General features: G+C 56.2%; 2 protein-coding genes across 4 annotated transcripts; one reads left to right on the forward strand and one right to left on the reverse strand.

Annotated features, from left to right (window-relative positions):
• The first annotated feature begins 897 nt into the window (after positions 1–897).
• Positions 898–14,699, forward strand: STAT6 (signal transducer and activator of transcription 6). 2 transcript variants are annotated; one of them, XM_027593704.2, is made up of 22 exons: positions 900–1,120; positions 4,008–4,147; positions 4,561–4,699; positions 5,026–5,109; positions 5,549–5,687; positions 5,814–5,866; positions 6,073–6,221; positions 6,805–6,936; positions 7,061–7,249; positions 7,581–7,668; positions 7,806–7,928; positions 8,553–8,645; positions 8,998–9,204; positions 10,405–10,499; positions 10,595–10,731; positions 11,058–11,204; positions 11,423–11,486; positions 11,591–11,701; positions 11,888–11,971; positions 12,966–13,031; positions 13,123–13,251; positions 13,342–14,699. In XM_027593704.2, the coding sequence occupies exons 2-22, from the start codon at positions 4,032–4,034 to the stop codon at positions 13,529–13,531; spliced, it is 2,535 nt and encodes an 844-aa protein (XP_027449505.1). In that variant the 5' UTR covers positions 900–1,120; positions 4,008–4,031; the 3' UTR covers positions 13,532–14,699. The 2 variants fall into 2 exon arrangements, with proteins under 2 accessions (XP_027449506.1, XP_027449505.1); XM_027593705.2 differs by lacking the exon at positions 5,026–5,109 and having other exon boundaries at positions 898–1,120; positions 13,342–13,842.
• NAB2 (NGFI-A binding protein 2) lies at positions 14,665–20,718 on the reverse strand. Of its 2 annotated transcripts, XM_027593706.2 has the most exons (7): positions 20,404–20,718; positions 18,113–18,986; positions 17,543–17,676; positions 17,160–17,211; positions 16,934–17,066; positions 16,536–16,727; positions 14,665–15,538 (listed from the first exon to the last, which is right to left on the reverse strand). In XM_027593706.2, exons 1-7 carry the CDS (start codon positions 20,484–20,486, stop codon positions 15,429–15,431), a joined length of 1,578 nt encoding a protein of 525 aa, XP_027449507.1. In that variant the 5' UTR covers positions 20,487–20,718; the 3' UTR covers positions 14,665–15,428. The 2 variants fall into 2 exon arrangements, with proteins under 2 accessions (XP_027449507.1, XP_027449508.1); XM_027593707.2 differs by lacking the exon at positions 16,536–16,727.
• Between the last annotated feature and the right edge of the window lie 4,597 nt (positions 20,719–25,315).

Consider the following 25,315-nt stretch of genomic DNA (forward strand, 5'->3'; position numbering starts at 1 on the left):
CTTGTGTTTGTGAGTTTGTGTCTCATTGTGACCGGCTGTGGCTCTGAGGGCTGACACGACTGTGAGCCTGCCCGCACATGCCTGTGCGTGTGCGTGTGCGTGTGTGTGGTCTTATGGCCAGGGAAGTTGTACGTGTATGTATTTGTTTTTGGGTGTGTCTCAGTGTTTACCACAGAAACAGGAACTTTGCCAAGGCTGCACAGCAGATTCCTAGTCAAACTTGTCCCTTGGGAAACGGCCCGCAGCAACTCCAGGTTGTGTTGGCTTCCACAAGTGTCTAAAGAGTAGTACCCTGGACGGAGGGGGCCAAAACGGTTTTCAGTGCAAGAGACTCCTGGAGTCTTCCAGAATTCTGAGCTCTGGGGTCCCCTCCCCCACTCCCTCCCATCAGTGGTCACGAGACTTCTAAGGCGCGCCCTGCCAAGAAGGGAGGTGGACCTAGGAGTTGCAGAGAGCAAGGAGCTCCCTGGCTGCTTTTCAGGGTCCTCCACTGGAGGGAGCGCAGAGCCCAGAGGGATTTGCTTTTCCAGAGGCCTTGGGGTGCCCAGTTCCTCCCGAGCCCAAAGCGCAGGCCCCTACAAAAGTCTGAGTATGGGAGAGGCAGTTTGGAGCCGCAGGTCTCTGCTTGGTATTAGGTGACTTTCTGGAGAAAAGTTGATCGCTTTTGAGGGGACAGAGTAAGTGGGGGTCAGGCTTCCCCCCCAGTCTGGCCCCAGGGTCGGGAGCCCCAGTCCTGGCTCCCTCTACCCCATGCTCCCCACTCGGCACAGGAGGCACACACGCTCACCCCACTTTCTTCCTCTTCCTCTTCCAGCCCACTTTCTCTTCTCTGTGTCGTCAGAGCTCCAGGGAGGGACCTGGTTAGACGGAGAAGCCGGAAACAGCGGGCTGGGGCAGCCAGTGCTTGCACTGAGGAGGAAGGACCGGAGAGGTTGTGTGTGTGTGTGTGTGTGTGTGTGTGTGTGTGTGTGTGTGTGTGTTCTTTTTGGTGGTGGTGGTGGTGGAGGGGGAGGGGGGGTGCCAGTAGGGCCAGCCCTGAACTCGCTGGACAGAGCTACAGACCCATGGGGCCTGGCAGTGGCCGCTGAGCGAGGGAGAAGACAGCTGAGGGGTTGCCAAGGTGAGGGGATGCCTCCGAGGAGGGGGCGGGGGGGGGCTCTGACTTTGAGTGTGTGTGGGGGGGTGGATTAGCGGGGGGGGGTCCTCTCGAGACCCTCCCTTGGGCGGGTGTATGGTCCCCCGGGGAAATTGTTTCAGTTGGTGTCGGGAGCTGGGGGTCCCGGGTTTGGGCACTTTTGAGTTCTCAGAGGACTCTGGTCCGGGTAAGGCCCCGCACTCCCACCTCCCCGCGTGGGTCACTTTTTCCACACCCCCGCCCCCGCACCTCCAGGAGCAAGCAAAGGCACGGAAAGGAGGGCAAGGAGGTGCCCCTCTGCCCTGGGGGAGGGGAGGTGGCTGCCCCTCCCTAGAAGGTTGATGCCAGAAGGAGGTGGGTCCTTGACAAGCCCCTATCCTGTCCCCCCATAAAGGCTGTTGTTTAAGGGTGTGGCTGGGGGGGTGAGCGAGCCCCAGATGTAGACCTCATGGTGCCCGAGAGAAGGGGGAATTTCCCCCTCAAAAGTGCTCCACGCTTGGCTGCTGTAGACGCCGAGATTTCCCGGTGGCGGCGCAGAGTTAACCCTCCTCGTGCTGAACGGGCTCCACCTCCCCGCCCCCACCGCCACATACACATATTGGGCAACTCAGAGACGCTCTTTTGACTTTTGATCCTGTGGTCCTGCGGTCAGAGGGCTCGCGAATGGAGGGACAGAGGTGATCGTGTTTAGGCCACGAAGCAGGCTGAGGAGGACGGTGGACGTCCGGGCTTGCCTTCCCAGTTGGGAAGTGTTGGGGAACGCTGGCCCCGCCCCCTCGCGCCGTGGCCCCTCCTCCCTGCAGGTCTTCTCGAGGCGGGGGTGGGGGATGGGGGCTTAAAGCTTAAGGTGCCGCTGTCGGGGGCAGGCCCGTCCGTCTACTCTGCTCGGTTGTAGGGTGGCCTCCTGAGGTGTGGGGATGGAGTAGGGGAGGAGATTTGGAGGCAGGGCCTTGCTGGGAAGCTGGTCACTCAACAAGAGTTTACAGAGGGAAGGAGGGGGTTGCTGCCTTCTGCTTAAGGATTACCTGTCTCTGCTTGGGTAGGGATAGAGGGTCAAAGGTCTGAGCACCATGAGAAACAGGAGAGGAAGAGAGAAGAGAGGAATGGAGTCCTCCCTTGAATTTGAAACACAGACCAATAGGTGCCCCACTCCAGGGTGAGAGAGGTGGTAGAGAAAGGCCTATTGGAAGACCCTGAGCAAGAGGGAGGATTCTGCCTTTCCGAGAAAAGAGCTAGAGGGGATAGAAGCCGATGGGTTGGGGGAGCAAGAGGGTTTGGGAGCAAGAGTCTCCAGAGAAGGGGCCCGCTCTGTTCTCTATCCCTTTGGGAGTCTGGGCAGAGGGGAGTGGCTAAAAGCCCAACAGGAGGGCTTGGGTTACTGGGTTGGGGGAGATCAGGGAGTTTCACCATCATCTCTCATCTCTAGGAGAGGGGCATTATGGGAAACGGGGGCTGAGAGACCCCGGGGAAAACACTGGTTGACCCTCTCCACCCTGCAGCCCACCCAGAAATAGGGATGCAACCCTCTCTCCTACTTCTCCCATCTCCTCCTTTCCTCTCTCCCTATTTTCTCCTCTGCCCTTGGCCTCTAGCCCAGCCTCTAGCTTCCTCTTCCCAGCTTCTAGGCTCTTCACTCCAGGCTTACTAACCCTACTTTTTCTCCAATCTTTCCCACCTTTTTCCCAAGTTCTCTCTGCTTTTCCCTTTCCTCCATCTCCACCTTGCTTCTTCAACTCTCCTCTTGCAGCCCCTCCTCTTAGGATGATGGGATCTGGATGTGGAAGGGGCCCTCACAGCATGGTGTTGCTTACCCTTGGAATCAAATCCTATTTTCCAAACTCACTGGCTTAGTGGCCTTGGCAGGTTAGAGAACCTCCTTTAGTTTCTTCATCTATGAAAGGGCATAGTTTCATATAGTTTTTAAAGATTTTATTTATCTGAGAGAGAGAGAATGAGAGAGAGAGAGCACATGAGAGGGGGGAGGGTCAGAGGGAGAAGCAGACTCCCTGCCGAGCAGGAAGCCCGATGCGGGTCTCCATCCAGGGACTCCATCCAGGGACTCCAGGATCATGACCTGAGCCGAAGGCAGTTGCTTAACCAACTGAGCCACCCAGGTGCCCCATAGTTTCATATTTTAAAAATCATTGCAAAGCTCTAATGAAATAATGAGCTTCATGTAATGCCTCGTACATAGTAAGTGCTCAATAAATGGTAACTGTTACTGCTCTCCCATTCTCTTCTTCATCATCCAGCCTGGTCCTTTTCAAATTTTCTCATGGAGCCCTGGGATTTTGAGGGGTGTCTCTAGTGACACCTTTGGGGTCAGGAGATAGGGAGAGGGAAGTAGAAACCGTAGGATTCCAGGCCTACCACACTTGCTTTCAATAGAGAAACTCCAATTTTATGCCTTTGATATAATTGGGATTCCACAGATTAAAAACTAAAATTGCCCACTACCTTAGAAATTTTTGGAAACTTCTGCACGTATCCAAGCCTCATATTTTATGAGACAAGAAGATCAAGGCTCACAGTGGGGAGGTTCCTTGCCCACGGAACCAGAGCCAGCTCCCAGCTGCAATCTGAGTCCTCTGCCTTCTCTCAGAGAGCTTTCTGTACTCTGCCCACCTCCCCTGTCCTCCCAGCCCTCTGGCTGCATCTCAGTGCTTCTACGCCATCACCCCTTTGACTGCAACTGAAGGGATTACCTTGTTTCAGGCACTGACCAAAGATGTCCCCGGTTTGAGGTGGTCTGGCTGTGAGCGGTGGTGGGGATGGTCTCTGGGATCTGGGGTTTAGAGGAGGTTGCAGGCTGCCCCCAGAACATAAGCCAGCTTTCTTTGGTGCCTCTCAGAGTGGCCTTGTTCCTTTCCAGAAGGCACCCTCCACACCCCAGATCATGTCTCTGTGGGGTCTGGTCTCCAAGATGCCTCTGGAAAAACTGCAGCGGCTCTATGTCGACTTTCCCCAACACCTGCGGCATCTCCTGAGTGACTGGCTAGAGAACCAGCCCTGGTGAGTCCTAGCTACCGCACACTGGTCTCCTCTGGGTCCTCCCCCACCCACCTTCCCTCTCATTAGATTTTCTCTGTCCCGTTTTGGGACTCGGGATGCGTTATTCCCTGTGTGGTAGCCCGGACTCAGCGGGGAGTCTGTGCCACACCAACCAGATTATGCACATTGACACATGGAGTCCCCCACCGCCTGAGGAGCCCCAGCCAGAGAGGAAGGAGGTCAGGACTGGGACAAGGGACCGTCCCACAGCAGCTGGAAAATTGGGGAACAAAGGGCACATGGATGAGGCTGTACAGGGCCTGGATGGAGACTAGGACTGGGAAGGCGCTGCTGAGCTGTTTGCTGAGGGGTGGAAGGTCAGTAGAGCTGAAGAAACCCTGACCCGAGGCCACCTCATCCTGATCTTCCCACAGGGAGTTCCTGGTCGGCTCAGACACCTTCTGCTGCAACATGGCTAGTGCGCTCCTTTCTGCCACTGTCCAGCGCCTTCAGGCTTCAGCGGGAAAGCAGGGGGAGGGGAGCACCATCTTGCAACACATCAGCACCCTGGAGGTGGGGACAAGGACGGGAGGTGGGGGGGGTGGGGGGGTGGGGGGATGGGGACTAGGCTGGAGTGGGGCTGGAGTGGAGCTGGGATGAGCCTTGAACACCGGAAGAAATTGTTTGGATGCTGGAGCAAATTGGTGTTCTGCAGTTAACTGTTAGCTAGCATGCAAATTAGCTCTTAAAAGCATGCAAATGCATGAAAACTTCTGGAGTCTGCAGTTGTGCTGCCTTTCCGTGTGCTTATGAATGGAGGGGGGTGGCGTGGATTGGAGGGGGAGAACAACATAGGTGAGAGCCAGGCTAACCCAGTCTGCCACTCTTCATTTCTCTAGAGTATATATCAAAGGGACCCCCTGAAGCTGGTGGCCACTTTTAGACAAATTCTTCAAGGGGAGAAAAAAGCTGTTTTGGAACAGGTATTGTTAATACTCCACCTCCCACCCCAACTCAACTCCCTGGACTTTAGCCTAAGCCATGAAAAACTAGAAGGAATTTGAACTTCAGGAGAGGTTCAATGTTTTAGGCCCAGGATGACCAAAGGCGGTTCCTGGGGTCAGAGTGCCCCCCAAGCCAAGCTCAGAGAAGCTTCAAAATGAGGGACTGAGGGTAGTGAGGCCTGGGGAGGAGAGAGCAAGGGGTAAGAAGCTGATTCTGCCAAGAAAGAGGTCTTATCCGTGGGAAATTCCAAAAGGTCAGGGAGAACCTTCAAAGCGGAAAGGGAGCTGGACGGACAAGGGAAGTAGCTTGCTTCCTTTTGGCAGAGCCTGGCAGCAGGCACTCCTTTAGGGAATGCAGGCCTAGTGTAGAAGGATGGACGGGGTATCTCACCTCTTGGTGTCTGTCCCTCCTGTGCAGTTCCGGCACCTGCCAATGCCCTTCCACTGGAAGCAGGAGGAACTGAAGTTTAACACAGCCCTGCAAAGGCTGCAGCATCGGGTGGGAGAAACTCGCCTTCTCCGAGAGGCCCTGCAGACAGGGTCTGAGGCTGGCCAAGGTGGGAGCTTGGGTCTGGCACTCTAAGAGGGTTCTGGGGAATGGGTGGGAGGAATGCCCTCTTGGACTTCACCCTTGACCGAACCTCAAATTTATCTGTACCCCTCATTTCTGCCCTCACCCTCAGTGTCTCTGCACAACTTGATAGATGCTCCTGCCAACGGACCTGGGCCAAGTGAGGTAAGTGATGGATTGGGAGGTGGAGTTTGAACTCAAAGTACAGTCCTGGAGGGATCTCAGTTCTGTGGCGGGATGGAGATCAGGCCTCAGAGGAACACATTGCGGTGGGGTAGGGGGAAGGCCTGAGAGGTGAGAAAGAGAGGCGTGCCCTCAGGGCTGGGGGAGGAGACAGGCTGGCCCTGGCTCAGGCCCCCCCCTGCCCGCAGGCCCTGGCCACATTGCTGCAGGAGACTGTTGGGGAGCTGGAGGCTGCCCAGGCCCTGGTGCTGAAGAGGATCCAGATTTGGAAACGGCAGCAGCAGTTGGCAGGGAATGGCGCGCCCTTTGAGGAGAGCCTGGCACCCCTACAGGAGAGGTTGGGGCAAGACTGATGGGATAGGAGGGCGGACTGGGGTTGGGTGCTGGCTGTCCCTGCTGGAGGACCCACAGGTGTGAGAGAAAAACCAGGCAAGCAGGCCTTGGCATGGGCCAAAGCTCAGAGAAGCTGATTCCGGCAGGACTGTGCACACTGTTGTCAGGTCGCGTCCTGTACAAGTACGCCCGGCTGAGGGGGCTTCGAGCGGGAGCTCATCTGGCCCACGCTTTTCTCTTCAAGCCTCTTGCCCAGAGGAAGCCTTTTCCTATTTGGTTTGTTGGCGGAGGCACCTTTCAATTTGCACCAAAGTACCATAGGTGCTGGCAACTGACCTGGGTACCAGAGTCCTGGGGAAGAGGCAGCTGGGTTTCCACAGGGGTCCAGGCATAGAGAAGGAACCTCACACCCAGAGTTAAGGCAGGTCCCCCTGCCCCTTCAGCCCAGGTGCCTTGCAGCCACACCCACTGTGCATCCCGCCCCTCCACACTGCTACCCTGCTTTCTTTCTGGGTTTAGGGGTAGGGGGTTTGAGCAGGAAAAGGCAGCCTGAATTCTGTGTCCCCTGACCACTGTCCTGGCCCCAGGTGTGAGAACCTGGTGGACATTTATTCCCAGCTGCAGCAGGAGGTGGGGGCAGCTGGCGGGGAGCTTGAGCCCAAGGCCCGGGCAGTGCTGATTAGCCGGCTGGATGACGTCCTGCGAACCCTTGTCACCAGGTATGCCCCATAAACCCTCAGCCTGGCCTAGAGCGGACCCCGATGAGGAAAGAGGGTTAGGGTTGTGGGATGGGTACCAGGAGGGACCCAGCCACTAACTCCCCTGTGTCTTCACTCCTCCCAGCTCTTTCCTGGTGGAGAAGCAGCCCCCCCAGGTTCTGAAGACTCAGACCAAGTTCCAGGCTGGGGTTCGATTCTTACTGGGCCTACGGTTCCTGGGGGCCCCAGCCAAGCCTCCACTGGTCAGGGCTGACATGGTGACAGAGAAGCAAGCAAGGGAGCTGAGCATGCCCCAGGGGCCCGGGGCTGGAGCGTAAGCTGGGGCTGGCGAAGGCCTGTTGGTTTGGTGGAGGCCAGGGGAGCCTGGGCGTCTGGCACCACAAAGAGCAGAGTGATGGCGGGGGGGTGGGCCTCAGGGTGTTCGGACCCTGAATAGTCACGGCAGAGGAAAGGAAGGGACCCATCGGGGCTGGAACGGGATGGGGAATCATGACTTGGCCAAGATAGGGACCCTCCTTGAGAATCCAAACAGGGAAATGAGATTTAGGGCCAGTCGTCCATGCCATTCACCCCTGGACTCAAGCTCCTCCCCACCCCTGGCCCTGCTGGGATGCACCCACTCAGTCTCCGACCTCCCCTGGCAGAGAAAGCACTGGTGAAATCATCAACAACACCGTGGCCCTGGAGAACAGCATTCCTGGCAACTGCTGTTCTGCCCTGTTCAAGAACCTGGTGAGGGCTTCAGGGAGCCACAGTGAAGAGTGGGGCAGGGGGTCCTCAGACTGAGGGACTGTCCTTGGAGAGGGTGTCGGGAAGCCAAGAGACCCATCTCTATCCTCACCCCTGCTCTCCCTCCCCACCCCCTGCAGCTTCTGAAGAAAATCAAGCGCTGTGAGCGGAAGGGCACCGAGTCTGTCACCGAGGAGAAGTGTGCAGTCCTCTTCTCCACCAGCTTCACGCTTGGCCCCAACAAACTCCCCATCCAGCTCCAGGTGAACTGAGCCTCGGGCTGCCCACGCTAGGGCCCTGACTCCCCTCCACGTCACACATGCTGGGGCCCCGGATCCTCGCTCCTCATGAGAGCTCCATAGCCCGTGCGTCTGGGATTCATGGGCACTGGGGTCAGGGCGAGGGTGAGAGGAAGAAGAGGGCACACGCCGGGGAATGGTGGTGTGGTGGCCACTAGCATTTATTATACATTTCATGTAGACCAGGGCACTGTTTTCAGTCACACACACACACACACACACACACACACACACACACACACACACACAGAAATTTCACAATAACATTATGAGGTAAGTACTATTATTAGTCCCATTTTACAGATGAGTCCACTGAGACACAGAGAGGTTGAGGAATTTGCCCAGGTCACATAGCTACGAAGTATTGGAGCTGGCATTTGAAACCCAGAGGTCTGACTCTAAAGCACTGACTCATAACCACTTCTCTACAGTCAGGCCTTCATCGAGCTTCAGAAAGCATTCAGTAATACACCGGGAGCTTTTAACTATGTTGTGTGAATCCAGTAGCTTCCCTGCATTCTCAGAGCCAGCCCCTCGAGGAAGCCCCTTGCTCCAGTAAGAAGATTCCCTTCTTCTCACCCCCGCCAGGCCCTGTCTCTGCCGCTGGTGGTCATTGTCCACGGCAACCAGGACAACAATGCCAAGGCCACCATCTTGTGGGATAATGCCTTCTCTGAGATGGTGAGGAAAGACCTGGAGTGGCAGTGGAGGGAGGGAGGGGAGGAACAGGGGCAAGGTGGGCTGTAACATGGGGAGAAGCCGGGGGCAGACACGTTCAAATGGGAGCGGCCACAACTCCTTCTTTCATCATACTCTCTAACCTGGTGCTGACCTCTTTTCATGCCAGTCTGAAAAGCTACCATGTTGTAGCACCCTAAACTATTTTTGGAAAAGCACCATCTTTGTGAGCGAGCTCAGGGGGATAATGCCTGGGAAGGAGAGCTTTGGGGAGGTGGGGGAAGGATGAAGGCCCCTCCTGAGGAAGAATGAGGATGATAGCCTGAAGTGCCCTGTCCTTCCCGCTTCACCCCAGGACCGTGTGCCCTTTGTGGTAGCTGAGCGGGTGCCCTGGGAGAAGATGTGTGAAACTCTCAACCTCAAGTTCATGGCTGAAGTGGGGACCAATCAGGGGCTACTCCCAGAGCACTTCCTCTTCCTAGCCCAGAAGATCTTCAATGACAACAGCCTCAGCATGGAGACCTTCCAGCACCGTTCCGTGTCCTGGTCACAGTTCAACAAGGTCATTCCCCTGCTTTTTGGACCTCCCGCCCCTAAGCTCTTCATCCTTGAGGCACTCAGGGCCCTCCCAACCTCTGTGCAGAGACTCACTGCTGGGGTCTTCACAATGCCCCATCATGGCGATCAGGGAGGCCTCTGTCACAGCCCAGGCAGGAAAACCCTTCAGCCGGGTGGGTAAGTCCAGAGGGTGCATTCTCTGGCATTCCTCAGGTTTTGGACTGGAGGCCCTCTGTTCTCCCTCTTTACCAACAATTTGCATGACTCATCCAGATTGTGTGTAAACACACCTCTGATTCAAAATGACTTTGACCCATTGGGGAAATAGTTCCTATTGCAAAAACCAGGATGAAATCCCACAGGGACACACACAGTAGTACCAGCTACCATGCGCTGACATCTTACTATATGCCAGGCACTATGTTTAGCACTTTATGTATGTTATCTACTTACCCCTCTCAACACCCCTTTGAGGAAGCTACTATTATTATCCCCATTTTACAGGCGAGGAACGTCGTGCTCAGAGGGGTTAAGTAGTTTGTCCAACGCCTCACAGCAGGTGAGGCTGGGATAGAACTCCATTATTTCTTGCTCTCAGCTACCATATTTTACTGCCCCCAAAGTGAGGTGGCTCAGAACTGGATCTGTTACAAGAACGGGGGAGAAGATCTGGGTGACTTGGTGGATGACCAGCTGGGTAAAAGCAGTCACGTACTGCTCTCTTGGCCAAAAAGAAAGGAAAGTCTACATGACCAAAGGATGTATTAGCAAAGGCAGTAGGACACTCACACCTGGCAAGCTACCTTCTCTGGACTCCACTCCACCAGGTCTAATCAAGGATGGGTGGAGCACAGTTGTTATGAGGGATTCTGGCCTGGACTTCCTGGGCTGCATCCCAGCTCTGCTTCTGACCAGCTGTGTAGACCTGGGCAAGTTACTTGACCTTTCTGGGCTTTCATTTCTTCATCTGTAAGATGGGATGCTTATAGGCTTGTAAAGATCAGATAAGTTAATTTATGGAAAAGGCTTGGAATACTGCCTGGCACCTGGTAAATGACTGCCATTGTCACTGATGAGATCTCAGATCCAGTTTGGTCCTTCAGCCCTGTGGTTCTGTTGTGTGGGCCCTCACAGCCCAGTGCCTGTCCTACAGGCCCTAGCTCTGGCCCTCCTGTGTTCACACTAGCTCCTCCTTATTCCCCAGGAGATCCTGCTGGGTCGTAGCTTCACCTTTTGGCAGTGGTTTGATGGTGTCCTGGACCTCACCAAGCGCTGTCTCCGGAGCTACTGGTCAGATCGGTGAGTCCCTGCCCCAGTGGCCTGAGCAGTTGTACCTCTAGCTCCTTCTCCACAGCCAACGCCCCTACCCCCATCCTCTCCTTCATCCTGGCCAGGCTGATCATTGGCTTCATCAGCAAACAGTACGTCACTAGCCTTCTTCTCAACGAGCCTGATGGAACATTCCTCCTTCGCTTCAGCGACTCAGAGATTGGGGGCATCACCATTGCCCATGTCATCCGGGGCCAGGATGGTGAGGTCACCCCCGCCAGTCCTCTGTTTCTGTGCCTATGCCCTCTGGGGTTTCTTCTGGGAAGGAAATATCTTGGCCTTCCTTGATGCCAAGGCTGATCTTCAGGAAGTTCTTCCTTAGGTCCAACTTCTCTCCTCCCTTCTGCAGTCTACCTTCTCATTGTGAGCTCTGTAGGAACGGAGACTGGTGGGTCTCCCTCCTCCAGGACTCCCACCCTCGCTCCTCTCCCCCTCGCCTTGGTAGATTGAGAGTGGGTCCTGTGGTGGGGCTGGATGGGGGGGAGAATGTCTGGACAGAGGGGACTCAGGGTCTCATTCCTATTGTAGGCTCCCCACAGATAGAGAACATCCAGCCATTCTCTGCCAAAGACCTATCCATTCGTTCACTGGGAGACCGAATCCGGGACCTTGCTCAGCTCAAAAACCTCTACCCCAAGAAACCCAAGGATGAAGCTTTCCGGAGCCACTACAAACGTGAGCTGGAGATCGCAGTTCTGAACCCTTCCTTTGCCCATCTCTTCCATACTCCCAGTTGCCCCTCTCCCTACACACCGTATGTCATCCCTGACTTCTCTCTCCATTTTTGAAGCCCCGTTTCTCCTACTTGCCCATCAGCTATGCTCACCTTTTGCACATCCCTTCCTCCCCAATCCTGGGGCACTCCATGGCTCTCCTTTCCTCCCCCACAACAGCTGAACAGATGGGTAAGGATGGCAGGGGTTACGTCCCAGCTACCATCAAGATGACTGTGGAAAGGTGAGTGTAGCGCTGTGGATGGTGGGCAGCCCTGGTACTGCTTGCTGGAAGAAGTGGTGGCATCAGCCCTTGGTCAATCACACGGACTTCCTTCCCTCCTCCAGGGACCAGCCACTTCCTACCCTGGAGCCCCAAATGCCTACCATGGTGTCCACTTACGATCTTGGAATGGCCGCTGATTCCTCCATGAATATGCAGCTCAGCCCAGACATGGTGTAAGGAGCTTGAGAGACAGGAATGGGAGTGGTCTGTGCAGACAGGTGTTTAGCACGGGCAGCTGGGAGAGCTGGGGCGAAATAGGGAATTTCCCTTTCCATGAGAGGGGTTCCCTATCTTGAGGCAGGAGGTGGGGGTGTCCAGGAGAAGGGCTGGCCTCAGGGGGGTCTGCTTTCTCTCCCCAGGTCCCAGGTGTACCCACCGCACTCTCACTCCATCCCCCCGTACCAAGCCCTCTCCCGGGAAGATGCGTTGACAGCTTTCCCAGAGTAAGTGGAAGGGACAAGGATACCCAATTGCAAGGGGGATGGGCATTTGCGTTTGTTCGGAGAGGCTCCACTGTAAGAAAGGGGCAGCAAAAGGCTAGCACTCTTTGTCTCTTCTGTCCACTCCACTGAGAGGTTAGTGGTTAAGTTCCAGACGTAGCAAGGTTCAAATTCCAGCTCTGCCACTTACTGACTGTGGGCAAGTTGCTTCATTCTGGTGCGTCATCTGTAGAATGGGGAATATTGATAATAACGCTAATAATAACTTCCTCGGGATTATTGTGAAGGTTAATTGAGTTAGTAATACCTGTAAAGCTCATAGCAAGAGCTATGTTAAGAATTAATATTACCTCGCCTGCCCTTGAAATCCACTGTCATTTATCTGTTGTCTGGATTTTTATTTATTCATCTGTTTTGGCCTTGAAGTGGCCTAGACATTTTTCTTCCCCAAGTAACACTCATATAATAACTGCAGGTGCTTATTAACTCTTAGACAAGTCACAACATCTCCCCTCCTGGGAATTGAGGTAGGGTGGAGACTGGGGGGCTTAGAACCACCAGAGTCTGGAGAAACATTAGAAATTAGCGAATTCGGGGGTGCCTGAGTGGCTCAGTAGGTTAAGCATCCGACACTTGGCTTCAGACCAGGTCATGATCTCAGGGGTCCTGGCATCAAGACCGCCCCCAACTCCCGCAGTTGTATTGTCATCCTTCTGCTTAGCACTTAGCGGGGATTCTGCTTCCCTCCCCCTTCCCTCTGCTCCTCCCCCTCCCAAATAAATAGATTAGCTAGTTCAGCCCTTCTCTCCTCCCCCAGCCCAATCCCCAACACATACACATTTTATAGATGAAAAAACTGAGCCCACGGCTTACCTAAGACAATGCAGTCAAGAAAAGGAGCTGGAAATTGTTTCCTCATTCAATGACCTTGACTTTGCAACACTGTGCCCTTATTTAGCCCTCCGTTCTCTGACTATACCCTCCTTCCTGTTTCCAGATCTCACCTGCAGATACCCCCCAACCTGAACCAGATCAACCTGCCCTTTGACCAACCTCACCCTCAGTGAGTGACAGCACCCCTCCTGATCCCATGCTCCCCATTCCTTCCCAGCCTTATCCCACCCCAATCTTACTGACTTTTCTGGTCTTGGCAGGGGCCTGCTCCCATGCCCATCTCAGGAGCATGCCGTATCCACTCCTGAGCCCCTGCTCTGCTCAGATGTGACCATGGCAGAAGACAGCTGCATGAGCCAGTCGGTGGGAGGGTTCCCTCAGGGCACCTGGTGAGTGGCAGCCTGGGGGTGTTGGGTGGGTGGGGGCTGGAGGAGCGGGTGCCATACCTACCCTACTGCTTACCCCCTTCCTCCTTGCAGGGTCAGTGAAGACATGTTCCCACCCTTGTTGCCTCCTACTGAACAGGACCTCACCAAGCTTCTCCTGGAGGGGCAAGGGGAATCAGGGGGAGGGTCCTTGGGCACCCAGCCTCTCTTGCAGCCCTCTCACTATGGGCAGTCTGGGATCTCAATGTCCCACCTGGACCTAAGGGCCAACCCTAGTTGGTGATCCAGCTGGAACGGGAGCCCAGAAAGACTGCTCTTCTACCCCCACGGACCTGCTCTGGACACTTGCCCATGCTCCTGCCAAGCAGCAGATGGGGAGAGTGTCCTCCTATCCCCACCTACTCCCTGGTCAGGAGGAAAAGACTGCCAGGAAAATGCACAGTGGGTGGAGCCTATCCACTCCTTTCCTCCTACCACACACCCCTGTCCTCCCCCTTCCAATGCTGGAAGGGAAATTCAGGTTCCAAAGTGAGACACGCCCCAACACGCCTGCACACGCAGTGCGCGCGCGCACACACACACACACACACACACACACACCTCTCTCTGGAAGATGGGCCTGAGCAGGAAAGGCGCTGGGCAAGAGCACAGATTAGGGCATTGAGGACTTAACCGCCCACCTCGAGGCAGAGCCCAGGACACACATGTAGAAACACGCAGACACATGCACACATTTGTACGAGAGGCTGGGGACTGAGGGCTGGGCTCGGGTCCCAGCCCTGGGGGGGATGGAGCAGCAGTTCAGGAGGCCCTGCGTGCAATGTAGGGAATCTGTACACCTGGGTTACTGATATGGGTTATGCCCAGATTAAAAAACAAATTTCAAACAGCCCCAAATTCCTGTCAGTCGGATGGCGGCTTTTGGTTATGTGTAGGAGATTGCAGAAGTACAAGGTCTGTGTTTCATGTGCAGCTGTGCAAAAACGTGCATACCCAAGACTGTGAATACACAGATGTCACACACATTTGTTGTTATGGCCCCCCAAAAACATGTATCGGTCTGATCTTGCCTATGTGACAACCGAAGTTTGGAAGTGTGAAAACACTGCACCGAAGACACCAGCGAATGTGCCAACTTCTCCGATGCATGCTAAAGTACTCAGCTTTCGTATGACTGTGGCCCCAGTGGGTCTATGTGGCTGTGACATCTGTATGTGGCTCTAGCTTTGGGGGTTCAACCCTGCCAATCCTGCCCAGAGGCTGGGGGTGAGTCTGGGACCCAGGCCCAGGTGTGTGGTCCTCTGAGTGAATTAGGGTGCCCGACCTGCCGCTGCTTTTCTCTTTCCCCATCCACTGCCAGCTTCCCTCCACTCCCCCAGCCCCATGCCACCCTTTCTCCCTCCTGGGGGTCATCGATCCTAAGCCATAAAATAAATTTTATTCCAAAATAACAAAATAAATAATCTACTGTACACGATCTGAAAAGAAAGACGCTCTAACTGCTCAGACAGGTGCTGCGGTCCAGCCCCCAGCTGAGGGAGACCCTGAGTCCAACCCAGGCCTCCTAAGGGGGCCAGTCGAGGGGACCCTACATCCACCCTCCCCCCCACCCCCAGGGAGGGCAGGAGGGAAAAAGTTGCTGAGGACTTGGGGGGAAAGATTGGGATAGGTGGGCAAACTGCAGCACTTGTTAAATTAAAGAAACAAACTAGAAGCACAAAAATGGGGGAGCAGAGGGGAGGAGCAGGTCCAGTGTTCCCAGGCCCCCAGTTCTGGGGGTAAACGTTGCCATTTTTAGCTGTTGGACCTTACCACGAAGTCCCCTTTTCCCCCATGGCCAAACTGAATCCAACTGCTCATACCACTGGTTCAAGCTACAGAGAATGAGAGTGTGTTGTGTAAGGGAGGGGAGAACCCCAAATACCCTGGAGACAGAGTCCTTGCCCCCTTGCTCTAGGCAAGGGTGAAGGGGCACCACGCACCCTCCTTGTGTCCTCTTGCCAGGCCCCTGCTCGTTATTGCTTGAAGCCCCATAGTTCTATGCCCATGGAGCAGGTGGGGAGGCAGGAGAAGGGCAGCGGGAGGATCCAGGGTTGTGACTAGATGCCAGGGATGGGGAATGTCGGAGTCTATGTGAGCCAGAAGTCCAAGTCCTGGGTCTGAGGACACCAGTGCACCCCTCACTGCCGGCTGGCCTCAGCCTCCACTTTGACACTGCTCCTGCGACCTTCCACTAGAGCAGGATGGGGTCCCGGGGCAGGGCATCGGTCCAGTAGCCCCTCCTCGAACTCTGTGGGAAGAAGGCGTAGGTTAGGAGACCATGGGGTGGACGATGCAGAGAGGTGGCTGGACAGGAGGCAGAGATAGAGGAGACTGCACAGATGAGCTGGATTTCTATTACTGCCTCCTGCCCGTTACACGTTTACAGGTGTGGGGGGGTTCCATACCCAAGTGTGTGCGCCCCCCCCCCTTTCTGGCTGTGTGTAGCGCTCTCTCTGTATGTGTCTCTCTCCTTCTCTGTCTCTCCCGCCTCCGTTCTGCTGGAATTTCTGGTTCTGTCAGGAGCTGTGGGGGTGGCTTGGCTCTGACCTCTCCCCCTCCCCCCCTTCCCAGGCTCTGCCGCCCCCACTCATCCCTGGCCCCCTCCCAGGCCCCACCTACCCTACCATGCCCCTCCAGTTTCTTAGAAGCCAAATCAGGGGGAACACAGGAAGCCAGCCTCCCAGCTCCTCCCCCAAGAAGAGCCCCCCTTCCAGTCCCCACCCCCACTTCCCACCCACGCACAGTTTAAAAATACCAAGCCAGGGTTGGTGGCTTTGTCTGCTGCATCACTCTCAGCCCAGCCGCTCTGGCCCTCTGGCGGACTACGCCCTTCCCCCATCCACACACAAAGCATCCCCCTTTGGGCTCCTCTACTTCCAAGCTAGGCAACCCCACCCTGACTCCTAGCCTACTCTACCCTTCTGCCTTGGTGGCAGCTCTATCCCTGCTGGCCTTCTTGGTGACCCTCCTTTCCGTTCCCCTGGTCCCCCATTCTCTGTCCCCTCGTTCACCCCAGTGCCCCCTTCACAGATCTCCATAGGATCAGACCCTCCCCTGTGGGAATAAACCTGCAGGACCCTCCTTTCCTCAACCCAAGGCCTGGATGGCTGGAGCCCCATCGTCCTACTGCCTGCCCTCTCTGGTGACTACATCCCTCTTCCTCCCACCCAGCCCCAGGACACCAGGATTGCTGGGTGGAGCCTGGGTGGTAGGGGTGCTTGGGGATGGCACTGCTGCTGCCTCACCTGCGAGAGGCGGCTTCGCAGGCACACAGGGGCTGAGGCGGCCCACGCGGTCGTGGGAGACGAGGCGGGCTAGCCGCAGCCCCTCGTCCATCAGTGTCTGCTGCAGGATGTGGCGGCTCCACAGCCCATGGGCTGGCAATGCCAGAGGCAGGTCAGCAGGGGGCGGCGTCAGCCTTGGGCATGACCCCACAGCTGTGGGCATGGGCACGGATCAGGTCAGGGACTACAGTCAACGGAACCCCCACCCTCAACCGCAAAGCAGACCCATAAGGTCCAGGCCCCTTTGCCCCCATCCAGCCAGGCCTCCCAACCCTGTTCCAGGCAGTTGCCTCCTGGCTCCTTCCTCCCACCTACTCCACCCCCACAGAGAGAAGAAAAGTATTCTGATGCACACTCACCCTGCAAGTGTCCATCAAGACTCTCCCCAGACAGGCTGGCGCTGTCTTCCTCCAGGCTGGGGCGGTATGGGGGTGCATAGGACTCAGGGCCTGGGGGAGGCTGCTGGAGTTCAGAATGACTTTGCTCTCCAACCTGTGGATGCCCCAAATGGGGAAATGAGGACCTAGCAAGGGAGGGGGTTGAGGGAGGCTGCACTAATCCCCTGCATCCACCCTAGAAACCTACCTCCTGTTTTAACTTCTTCAGGGGAGGGCCTCCCAGTTCCTCGGGGTGAAGCCTGTGAAGACGAGAGCAATAAGGAAGGTGAAGCTGGGGACGGACGCACAATGGGCAGAGCACAGAATCTGGGGAGGAGCATGCGTTATTTCAAGACCAGAAAGAAGCTGGCTGAACAGGAGTCTCTAACTCTGGTACTGTTGTTGTGGGTGAGCAGACAGAACCTGAGATGGATAGGAGGGACCAGACCCAGACAAGTGGGCCTGGCGAAAAGCAGGACATGCACGTGGGTAGGAAGTAAGCCTAGATGCACCTGAACGGGAGATTATGCCCATGACCCAGCTCCTTGGCAGGATTCTAATCTAGGAAGGACCTGGAGAAAGGAGTCTCACCTGGAACCCTTCAATGAGGACAGGTAGGTGCTCTCTCGGGCCACTTGGCGTGACAGGGAGAAGAGCTCCACCCTCCGCAGTAAGAGCGTGTTGTCCCTCATGCAGAACTGGGCAGCAGCTTCATTGATGGTCAGCTGTGGAGAGGGCCACTGGAGCGGTTACAATCCTCAGTTCCCATTGCCTTGCCCAGACCTCCTCACACCCTTCATCATCAGACAAATAAAGCCCATCCATCAGATGCTTGCTTAGGATTTGATACTACGCGGCTTTCTGAAGGAGGAAGACAGAGATCAGCATCCACGGCTTCCTAGGAACGCCTGGAGCCCCCACCACCTGAGCGGTCCTGAGCGGCACAGAGCAGGACGCTGGGCTCTGGCCTGTACCTCTGCTTCCCCCTCAGCTGAGGAGGGGAGCACCGCAGAGGCTGGGGTTGGGCTGTGTGGGGGCAACTGGGGCGTGGGGTCCTGACCAAGGGGCAATGAAACAGACCTCAGGAGTGTGAAGATTCTCCAAGGTGAGTCGGTTAAGGCCTCAGAGCTAAGTGTAATACTAGGAGAACGAGGTCCTCACCTCATGCAGGCTGAGCTGCTTGCCCTCCCGCCGCTTGGAGTCAAAGCGGCCATAAATGATGCTGTATTTGCGGATCTCCTCCTCTTTCTGGCTGTCGTTATCGTCCATCTCAAAAATGTGCCCTACGCTCCGAGCCAGCTTCTTGTTCAGCTTCAGCAGGGATGTCACCTCCCCAGCATCCCCCCTGGGGAAGCTCCGGAAGATCCTCTCCACACTCTCCACCACCATGCGTACCATCTCTGGTTCCAGTCGATCCGGACCACCCCCAGCCCCAGCTGCTGCCAGCCCCCCAGCCCCAGTTCCCTCAGGGACTCCTCCCCCTGCAGGTGGGGAGAAGGGGGGTGAGCCTGCCTCCTCTTCTCCTCCCGCCCCAACGTCGGACTCTGGAGTGCTCCGTCCTGGCCAGATCCGGGGGTCTCCTGCCCCAGGTCCCCCAGGCAGTGGTGACAACTTCTCTCCAAGTTCAAGGGGGCTTTTGGGGCTAAAACTGCGGGCACTGCCTGCCTTTTCCCCTGGGCTGCTGTGCCCATTGCTCATGCTTCCTTTCCGAGTGCCCGCAGTCTCGGAGATCTTGAAGAGTGGGATACTGGAGACAGGCACGGCAGGCACTGGCTGGCTGAAGAGCCCTGGATTGGTGGCCCATTCTCTCAGTGCCTTCTGCAGGCGTCGGACGTGGAGGGGCTTGGTGGCCATGCCCACGAGAGCCATGATCTCCAGGAACTCCTCCTCACCAGCCTCACACAGTTGCTGCACGTCGTCCCCTCCCTGCTGGATGAAGGTCTCGTAGTAGGAAAGGAGATTGGCGCGCTGCAGGACCCGGTAGAGCTGCAGCTCCCCCAGTGTCCGAGGCAGTGCCATGGCTCGGGCACTGGGCCTGGAAAAGAGGAGTGCGGGACAGAGAAAGGGAGGCAGTCAGTCCGGGTCCCCCTGCTGAGTACCAACCCACACTCGCAATTGTCATCTCTTTTCTGCCGGCTTCTCTTCTCCTCCTCTGAAGGCGCTCTCTGCCCAATACCCCAGCCAGAGCACAGACTAGGAGAACTAGGCATCACCCGGAGACATAAACACACCAGTGCCATCCCAGACGGGCCACAAGTACTAAAAGGCAGCCCGGTCTCTCTGCTGAAGTCAAAAGCTCTTCACCACCATTCTCAGCTTTTACTTTTCTAGCCTGGGGCAAGGAGACCTTGAGCACTGAGGCCAGCCAGCACACCCGTGGAATGGCTGGGCCTCCTTCTCCTCCAGAACGGTCTTCACCCTCCGCCCTCAACACCCAGCAGTCTCAGCGTTACTCAAGGTGACTTTCTACACTGAGGTGCACGTAGGACCGACCCCCTGTTCTCCCCACAGTGGACGCCTGGGACCACTGCCGGCCAGTTTCACTCCCTGGTGCTGTCCTACCCAGGCGGCTGCAAGGGAGGGGTGTGGCCCTTTCCCACTCGTCAAGCCAGGTGGACCCCTGCTCTGCTCAGCTCCTCTGAGCTGTTCCCGAGGACCTCCCCTCTCCTCCCGACTGCCCAGTACCCCTTAGTTGGCCCCTCTCGGGGCAGTGACCTTCCCCACCTGCTGGGTAGGTAGGCGGATCCCTTCAGCTCAGGCGCAAGGAGGGAGGAGTGCCTCAATTGTTCTGCTCTGGGGCCTGTTCCGCCCCCACACACTCCCACAGTGGCAGCGGCAGTGGGCGAAACCCACCTACCTCCTCTCCCTCATTTTCCACCCACACCTCCAAGTGGAGCGGAGGAGCGGCTCAAGGCCTCTTGAGGGAGAGGCTGCACCCCGAAACTCCCCTCCGCGTGCCGTAAATAAAGCCACAGAAAAGAGAAGGGACGCCTAAGGCATGCCCTGCTTCTCCACAGCCCTGCTGATGCTCTCCCTGGGTTCCGAGGCGCCGGCTTCTCCCGGACCCTGGGGCTCGCGTACTCCGTACCAACGGGAGACTAAACCAGCACAGCAGCCCTCCCCCAGCCCTGTTACCAGTCAGAGCTCCAGGGCTTCCCCTGGCGTTTGGGGGCCCCCACATTCTTTGCAAGGGGTTCACATGCCAGATCACGCCGGCAGAGTAAACGGGGGATGGAGAATTAGGTACTACTCTTTCATATCCAGCTTCAACCGCTCCCTACCTGCTCCCAGGGCCCCCTAATTCAAAGACGCACCCCCTTTTCAGTCAGTCTCCACCCCCCACCCCCGTCCCGCTTCCCCTCGTTCTCTTCTCGACCTCCGCCCTCCGGACCCCTTGCCTGAGTCCAGCTCCACCCATCTCCACTCCCCGCCGCTTCCCTCTGCCCACTAACTTGGGTCTGGGCTGCGGGGTCCGGCGGGCGCAGTCCCCTCCGCCCGGCGGCTGCTCGGCTGTGGGGGAGGGCGCTCTGTGCATGGACGGCCGGAGGCCACAGGGGCTGCCCCTCTCGGTGCCCAGCGCTCGGCGCCTGGCGCGCGCTGCCGTGTCCGCCGCTGGCCGGGCTCCGTCCCTCCCTCCACGTCTCCTCTCTCCGAGCCTCCGCGCCTCTGTCTCTGCCTCTGCCCCCCCCTCCCCGGCTGCGCTCGCCGCCTCTCCGCGCCGCCGCCCCCGCAGGACGCACGGGGAGCGAGGCCCGGCGCTGCGCTGGCTGCCGGGCGGGCGGAGGGCGTGGGCAGAGCCGGGGGCGGGGGCCGGGGGCGGGGGGCGGGCGCCCGGGCCTCGGGGCCGGCGGTGGAGGCGCCGCGGCAGAGCGTCGGAGAGAGGCGGAGACTGGGGGGAGGGGGCGTGGAGCGGGAGGCGGGGGCAGGGACTCGGAGCGGCGGCGCCGAGCTCGGGACTGAGGTGACCGAGGCCGGGCTGCGGAGGGCGGGCTTGGGGACCCGGCGGGCGGGGCGAGGTCGCTCCGTGCCGCCCACGCCGGATGCACAGCCGGCCCTCTCCGTGCCCACGTACCCACGTGAGCGCCCAGCCGGCGACATTCCTACTCCCCCCCCCACCCCCCGGCTCCTACCCCTCCGAGCGGAGAGCGGAGTTTCACAACCACGCACGGGTACACAAAAACACGGACAAGCGCACGAACGTGCACACGCGCCTCAATAACTACGCGGACGCCCGTTGCCCACACTCCGGCCTTGCGGTGCTGTACGTGTGACTGCTAGGAATGAGCCGGGAAAAGTTGGCGGAGCCTCGGGGTGCGCGGCTCCTTTCGGGCGTGCCTCCGACTCCCCTTGAGTGTGCGCTTAGGGCAGGTCTGTGAGCGCGGGGTTCTGCAGGAATTCCTTGGCTATCCCAGCACCCTTACCCTGCAGCAAATGGAGTCATTTGAAGGGCCATTCTCGGAAACCCAGGCCTCCATCCCTGCCTCGAGTTCCTGTCGAAGTTTGGGGTACAGGAATGGGCGGCTTATGCTAGAAGCTAACGCGTCGATCAGTCGCGTCGGGTTGTGAGGCAGGGATGGGCGAGGTAACCCTCCTTCCTCCACTCGTCGCACCCTGTTTGCTGAGAATGGGGACCTGCTCCTGGGGAATTCTGTGGCAAAGCTGGGTTAGGGAGAACATCCTTTCTGCGGACGTGTTTAGGGGACTGCGCTCGAGAGAGTCTAATGGAAGATGGGCGGGAGGCCGGAGCGTCCGACGTGGCTCCCTGCGGAGGAGTTGAAGGGAGGAGCTCCTTCAAGGAGCCTGGCCCCCTCTGAACCCCCCCACCCCGGTTTGTTTCTCCTAGCCCCATCTGGTTCCCATTACACTCCCGCCCACGGCTGGGAGGTCGGGGTGGGGGCGGGGGCCGGCCGGGGCTCTGAGGGCCCGGTCCTGCGGTTCCAGGCCCCGGCAAAATGGAGGCGGGGCGGAGGGGGAACCGAGCGGACCGGCCGGGGGTCAGGTTCTCCCTGGTCCGAAACCTCAGCCCCACCCCGCCATTCCGCACTTCTGAGTGGCTCGGGGCCTGGCAGGGCGTGGGCGGCGTGGGCCGGGGCTGGTTCTACATTCCGGCTCAGCAAGGGGACCTTTCCGTCTCCGGTGGAGGCAAGGAGAGGGGGAGTGCATCCCTGGGTGGGATTTCGGTACCTACGATTCTCTTCTCGTTCTCCTTAAGCCCCAAACGCAGTGAGGGGGTAATAGGAAAGAGCAGACTCCCCTCCCCCACCTTTCAATCCCCAGTCCTGCAACTGGAGGGAGCGGCTAGACGGGCTTCCTCCGGGGACTCTCCCGACCCCCTCTGAAGTGTGTGGGCATCCCCTCCCCCACTCTCCCCTGGTTATTTTGGAGTCTGGGCTGCCAGCCGCTGGCCCCGGGTTTCCACGTGCCTCCTCCCTCCCCCTGCCCACGCGCCCCGTGACGCACATCCTCCGCCCACGCAGCCTCTGTTCCAGGCGCCCCCCTCCCTCCCACCCGGGCCCCTTTGGGGCGGCGCTGAGCCCCCGGGTCCGGAGGGAGAGGCAGGCCCGGGAAAGAGGGCGGAGTAGCGAGTGAAGCCAGCGAGGGGTAACCAACTTGGGTCCCAGCCCGGGAAAGCGGACGAGGGAGGAGCTGATTCTGGGTCCTCCACTCTTCGGTTCTGGGGCGGGTATTAGGCCAGAGGAGGACGAAGGGAGACCAGTCCCAAGGCTTGGGCTAGCCCAGTTCCCTAGGGGAGTCAGCAGGGGGTCGGTCTCCCTGGGTGCGAACCTGTGTGGGAGAGTGAAACTCCCGAGTGTTTGTAGCTTTGTTTTTCAGGGTTGTCGTGAGGTTCAAATGAGAAGATGTATATGAAAACTCTGAGAAGTGCCAAGCAAATTTAAGACGGTATTGCTAGTTTGTGCTTCTGTATCCTGAGATAATGTATTTATATGTTTCTTTACATCGACTTGTGTATCTGTCTGTCTCTCTCTAGGTTTGTATGTGAGCCCCTATGTGTGGATTTAAAAATATATACATTTAAGAAATCATTGACTTGTGAAGCCCCGCGAGAGGCCCAGAGCGCCCCCGCAGCCGGAGCTGCTGAGATGTCTGTTCTTCGCTTCCCTCCTACTCCTACCACCCCCAACTCCCCTCCTACTCCCTTCCGTTGAGAACTAGGAATTTCCAGCCTTCTGCAATTGGAGAGAGACAAAGAGACGGAGACTATGAGAAGCTATAGAAAAACAAAGACAAAAGGCAGGTGGGGGGGGGGGATGATAAAAAAAAAAGGTGTAGCACAAATACAAAAATCTTATTTCTTCTCTTTTTCTCCGTGAGCCTCATTCTCCTCAGTGTGGATCAGGACCACTTCCCTACCTGACTCACCTGCTTTCTCCTCCCCCATCTGAGTGTTCTCAGATTACGCAGAGCAGAGAAACGGATCCCATTTAATCAAGGATTAATTTATTGTCTAACCCGGTCTCTTCCAGGAAGGGAAACAGTATCCCCAGTCCCAATTTTCCAAGAACAGGGGAAAAGAGTGTGAAGAAGTGGGTGGAAGAGGAGTGAGGAAATTGCTAACCAGAAGGATTGTCATTCTTGGGCACGTGTAGATTTTCATCTAGCAGATTGCACTGCTCACATTCCTCTCCCCTACGTTTTTTACCAGGCCAAATCCAGTTCACTCAGCAAGGTCTGGCGCAAATGTCACCTTCCTGCACCCCCTCCCCAGGCAGAATTAATTCCCTCCATCCCTCAGAGGTCTCATGGCTCTTTGTACACCTTTCAGTTATAGTTGCTTGTTTCTCCCTCAGCCCAGGATTTCTCCAGGATAGGTCAGCTATCTGGTGGGCCCTCTGAAATGAATGCATTGATGATATTTCCAGGTTTGAGCAATCTTGAAAAGGGTGATTGACACATTTTACTTCAAAAGGGGCCAAACCCGGGCAAAACTGTTAAGTGGAGAGGTCTCCTTCCTTAAAGTTTCCAGTGAGTGTCAGAAGTCTGGCTCCTTGGTCTTTGAGAATGTCCACTGTTGTGGGGCACACACGGCTGGGCTGGCTCAGTCAGTAGAGCATGTGACTCTCGATCTTGGGGCGGTGAGCTCCAGCACCACAGTGGGCGTAGAGTTTACTTAAATAAAAATAAAACGTCCAGTGTTCTGATAAATTAATTCATGCCCAGATGGGAAATGTAGAAGACTGAAATCCTTGCAGGTAACAGAAAAACATGAATATAAAATAATGATCCTCACTTTTTTTCTCTTTGTAACATGTTACAATTGTGGTCCAAGGAGTGTTGTCTTTCAGTTTAGTCCAAGAGATGCTTCACCCAGCCAAAACAAATAATCCAACCTCTGCCTTTAAGGAGGTAGGGAGATAATGCAACAATAGGGGGCGCCTGGGTGGCTCAGCCGGTTAAGCGTCTGCATTCGGCTCAGGTCCTGTTCCCAGGGTCGTGGGATTGAATCCTGAATTGGGCTCCCTGCTCAGCAGGGAGCCTGCTTCTCCATCTGCTTGCTGCTCCCCCTGCTTGTGTTCCCTCTCTCTCTGTCAAGTAAATAAATAAATTTTTTAAAAAAAATTCCAATATATTGTCCCCTACTTTTATAAAATACACTAAACGTGAATTATTAGAAAAGTAAAATAAATCCATATTTTTACTAGATTCAATAAATATAAAAATTCTCTTTCGAACTGGGAGAAAAGTTTCTAAATGTTTACACTTAATTTCTGAAATGCTTTCATTGCAGATTGGTAACAAACTTTGAACAGCACAGTTGTAGTTAGTTTCTTTACATCTGTGTTTTAGATCATACTAAGGACCCTGGGCTTCATCACTGGAGATACTAGGGAATCAAAGACTTTGAAATATGGGAGTGACACAGGCAGATCTGCATTTAGGAGTAGTGTGGTTGAAGGGTTTTATGGTTGCAAAAACAACAGGGAAGCCAGCTTGAAGGAAACTAAAGTGGTCCAAGTGAGAGGTGAGAGGGTGTATTCAAGTAGCCAAAATAGCTGGGCTTCTAGCTTGGGTGACCAAATAGGTGGAATGGAGTATCTTCATCAAATATTTATTGTGTGCAATCCTTTTCCTAAACCAAAAAAAAAAAAAAAGGTATGAAAACCAAAACTTTTTATTAATTCATTTGACATCACAACCTAATCCGAACTGAACTATTTGTGGCAGACCTCCTAAACTTGTATGAAGTTATTTATAGTTTCATCTGTCCCATTTTTGTTTATCCCAGTGTGAATATTTATGTCTCAATGCAGAAAAATTAATTTGTTTGATTACAGGGTGCTGTCCTAGGCCCCATTGGGATTGTTGCTTTATATGTTGTATATGCACCATATTACTTTTCTAAAA

This window comes from Zalophus californianus, chromosome 9, assembly GCF_009762305.2.
Source record: "Zalophus californianus isolate mZalCal1 chromosome 9, mZalCal1.pri.v2, whole genome shotgun sequence".
In the NCBI taxonomy this organism is placed as follows: Eukaryota; Metazoa; Chordata; class Mammalia; order Carnivora; family Otariidae; genus Zalophus; species Zalophus californianus.

Coding starts and splice junctions, on each gene's coding strand:
- STAT6 (XM_027593704.2), top strand. CDS start 4,032: ATGTCTCTGTGGGGTCTGGTCTCCAAGATGCCTCTGGAAAAACTGCAG. Junction 7,250..7,580: donor CAGGGGCCCGGGGCTGGAGC/GTAAGCTGGGGC, acceptor CTCCCCTGGCAG/AGAAAGCACTGGTGAAATCA. Junction 13,252..13,341: donor GGGTTCCCTCAGGGCACCTG/GTGAGTGGCAGC, acceptor TCCTCCTTGCAG/GGTCAGTGAAGACATGTTCC.
- NAB2 (XM_027593706.2), bottom strand. CDS start 20,486: ATGCACAGAGCGCCCTCCCCCACAGCCGAGCAGCCGCCGGGCGGAGGG. Junction 17,067..17,159: donor TGAAGAAGTTAAAACAGGAG/GTAGGTTTCTAG, acceptor GGGCATCCACAG/GTTGGAGAGCAAAGTCATTC. Junction 16,728..16,933: donor TCTTGATGGACACTTGCAGG/GTGAGTGTGCAT, acceptor CCATGCCCACAG/CTGTGGGGTCATGCCCAAGG.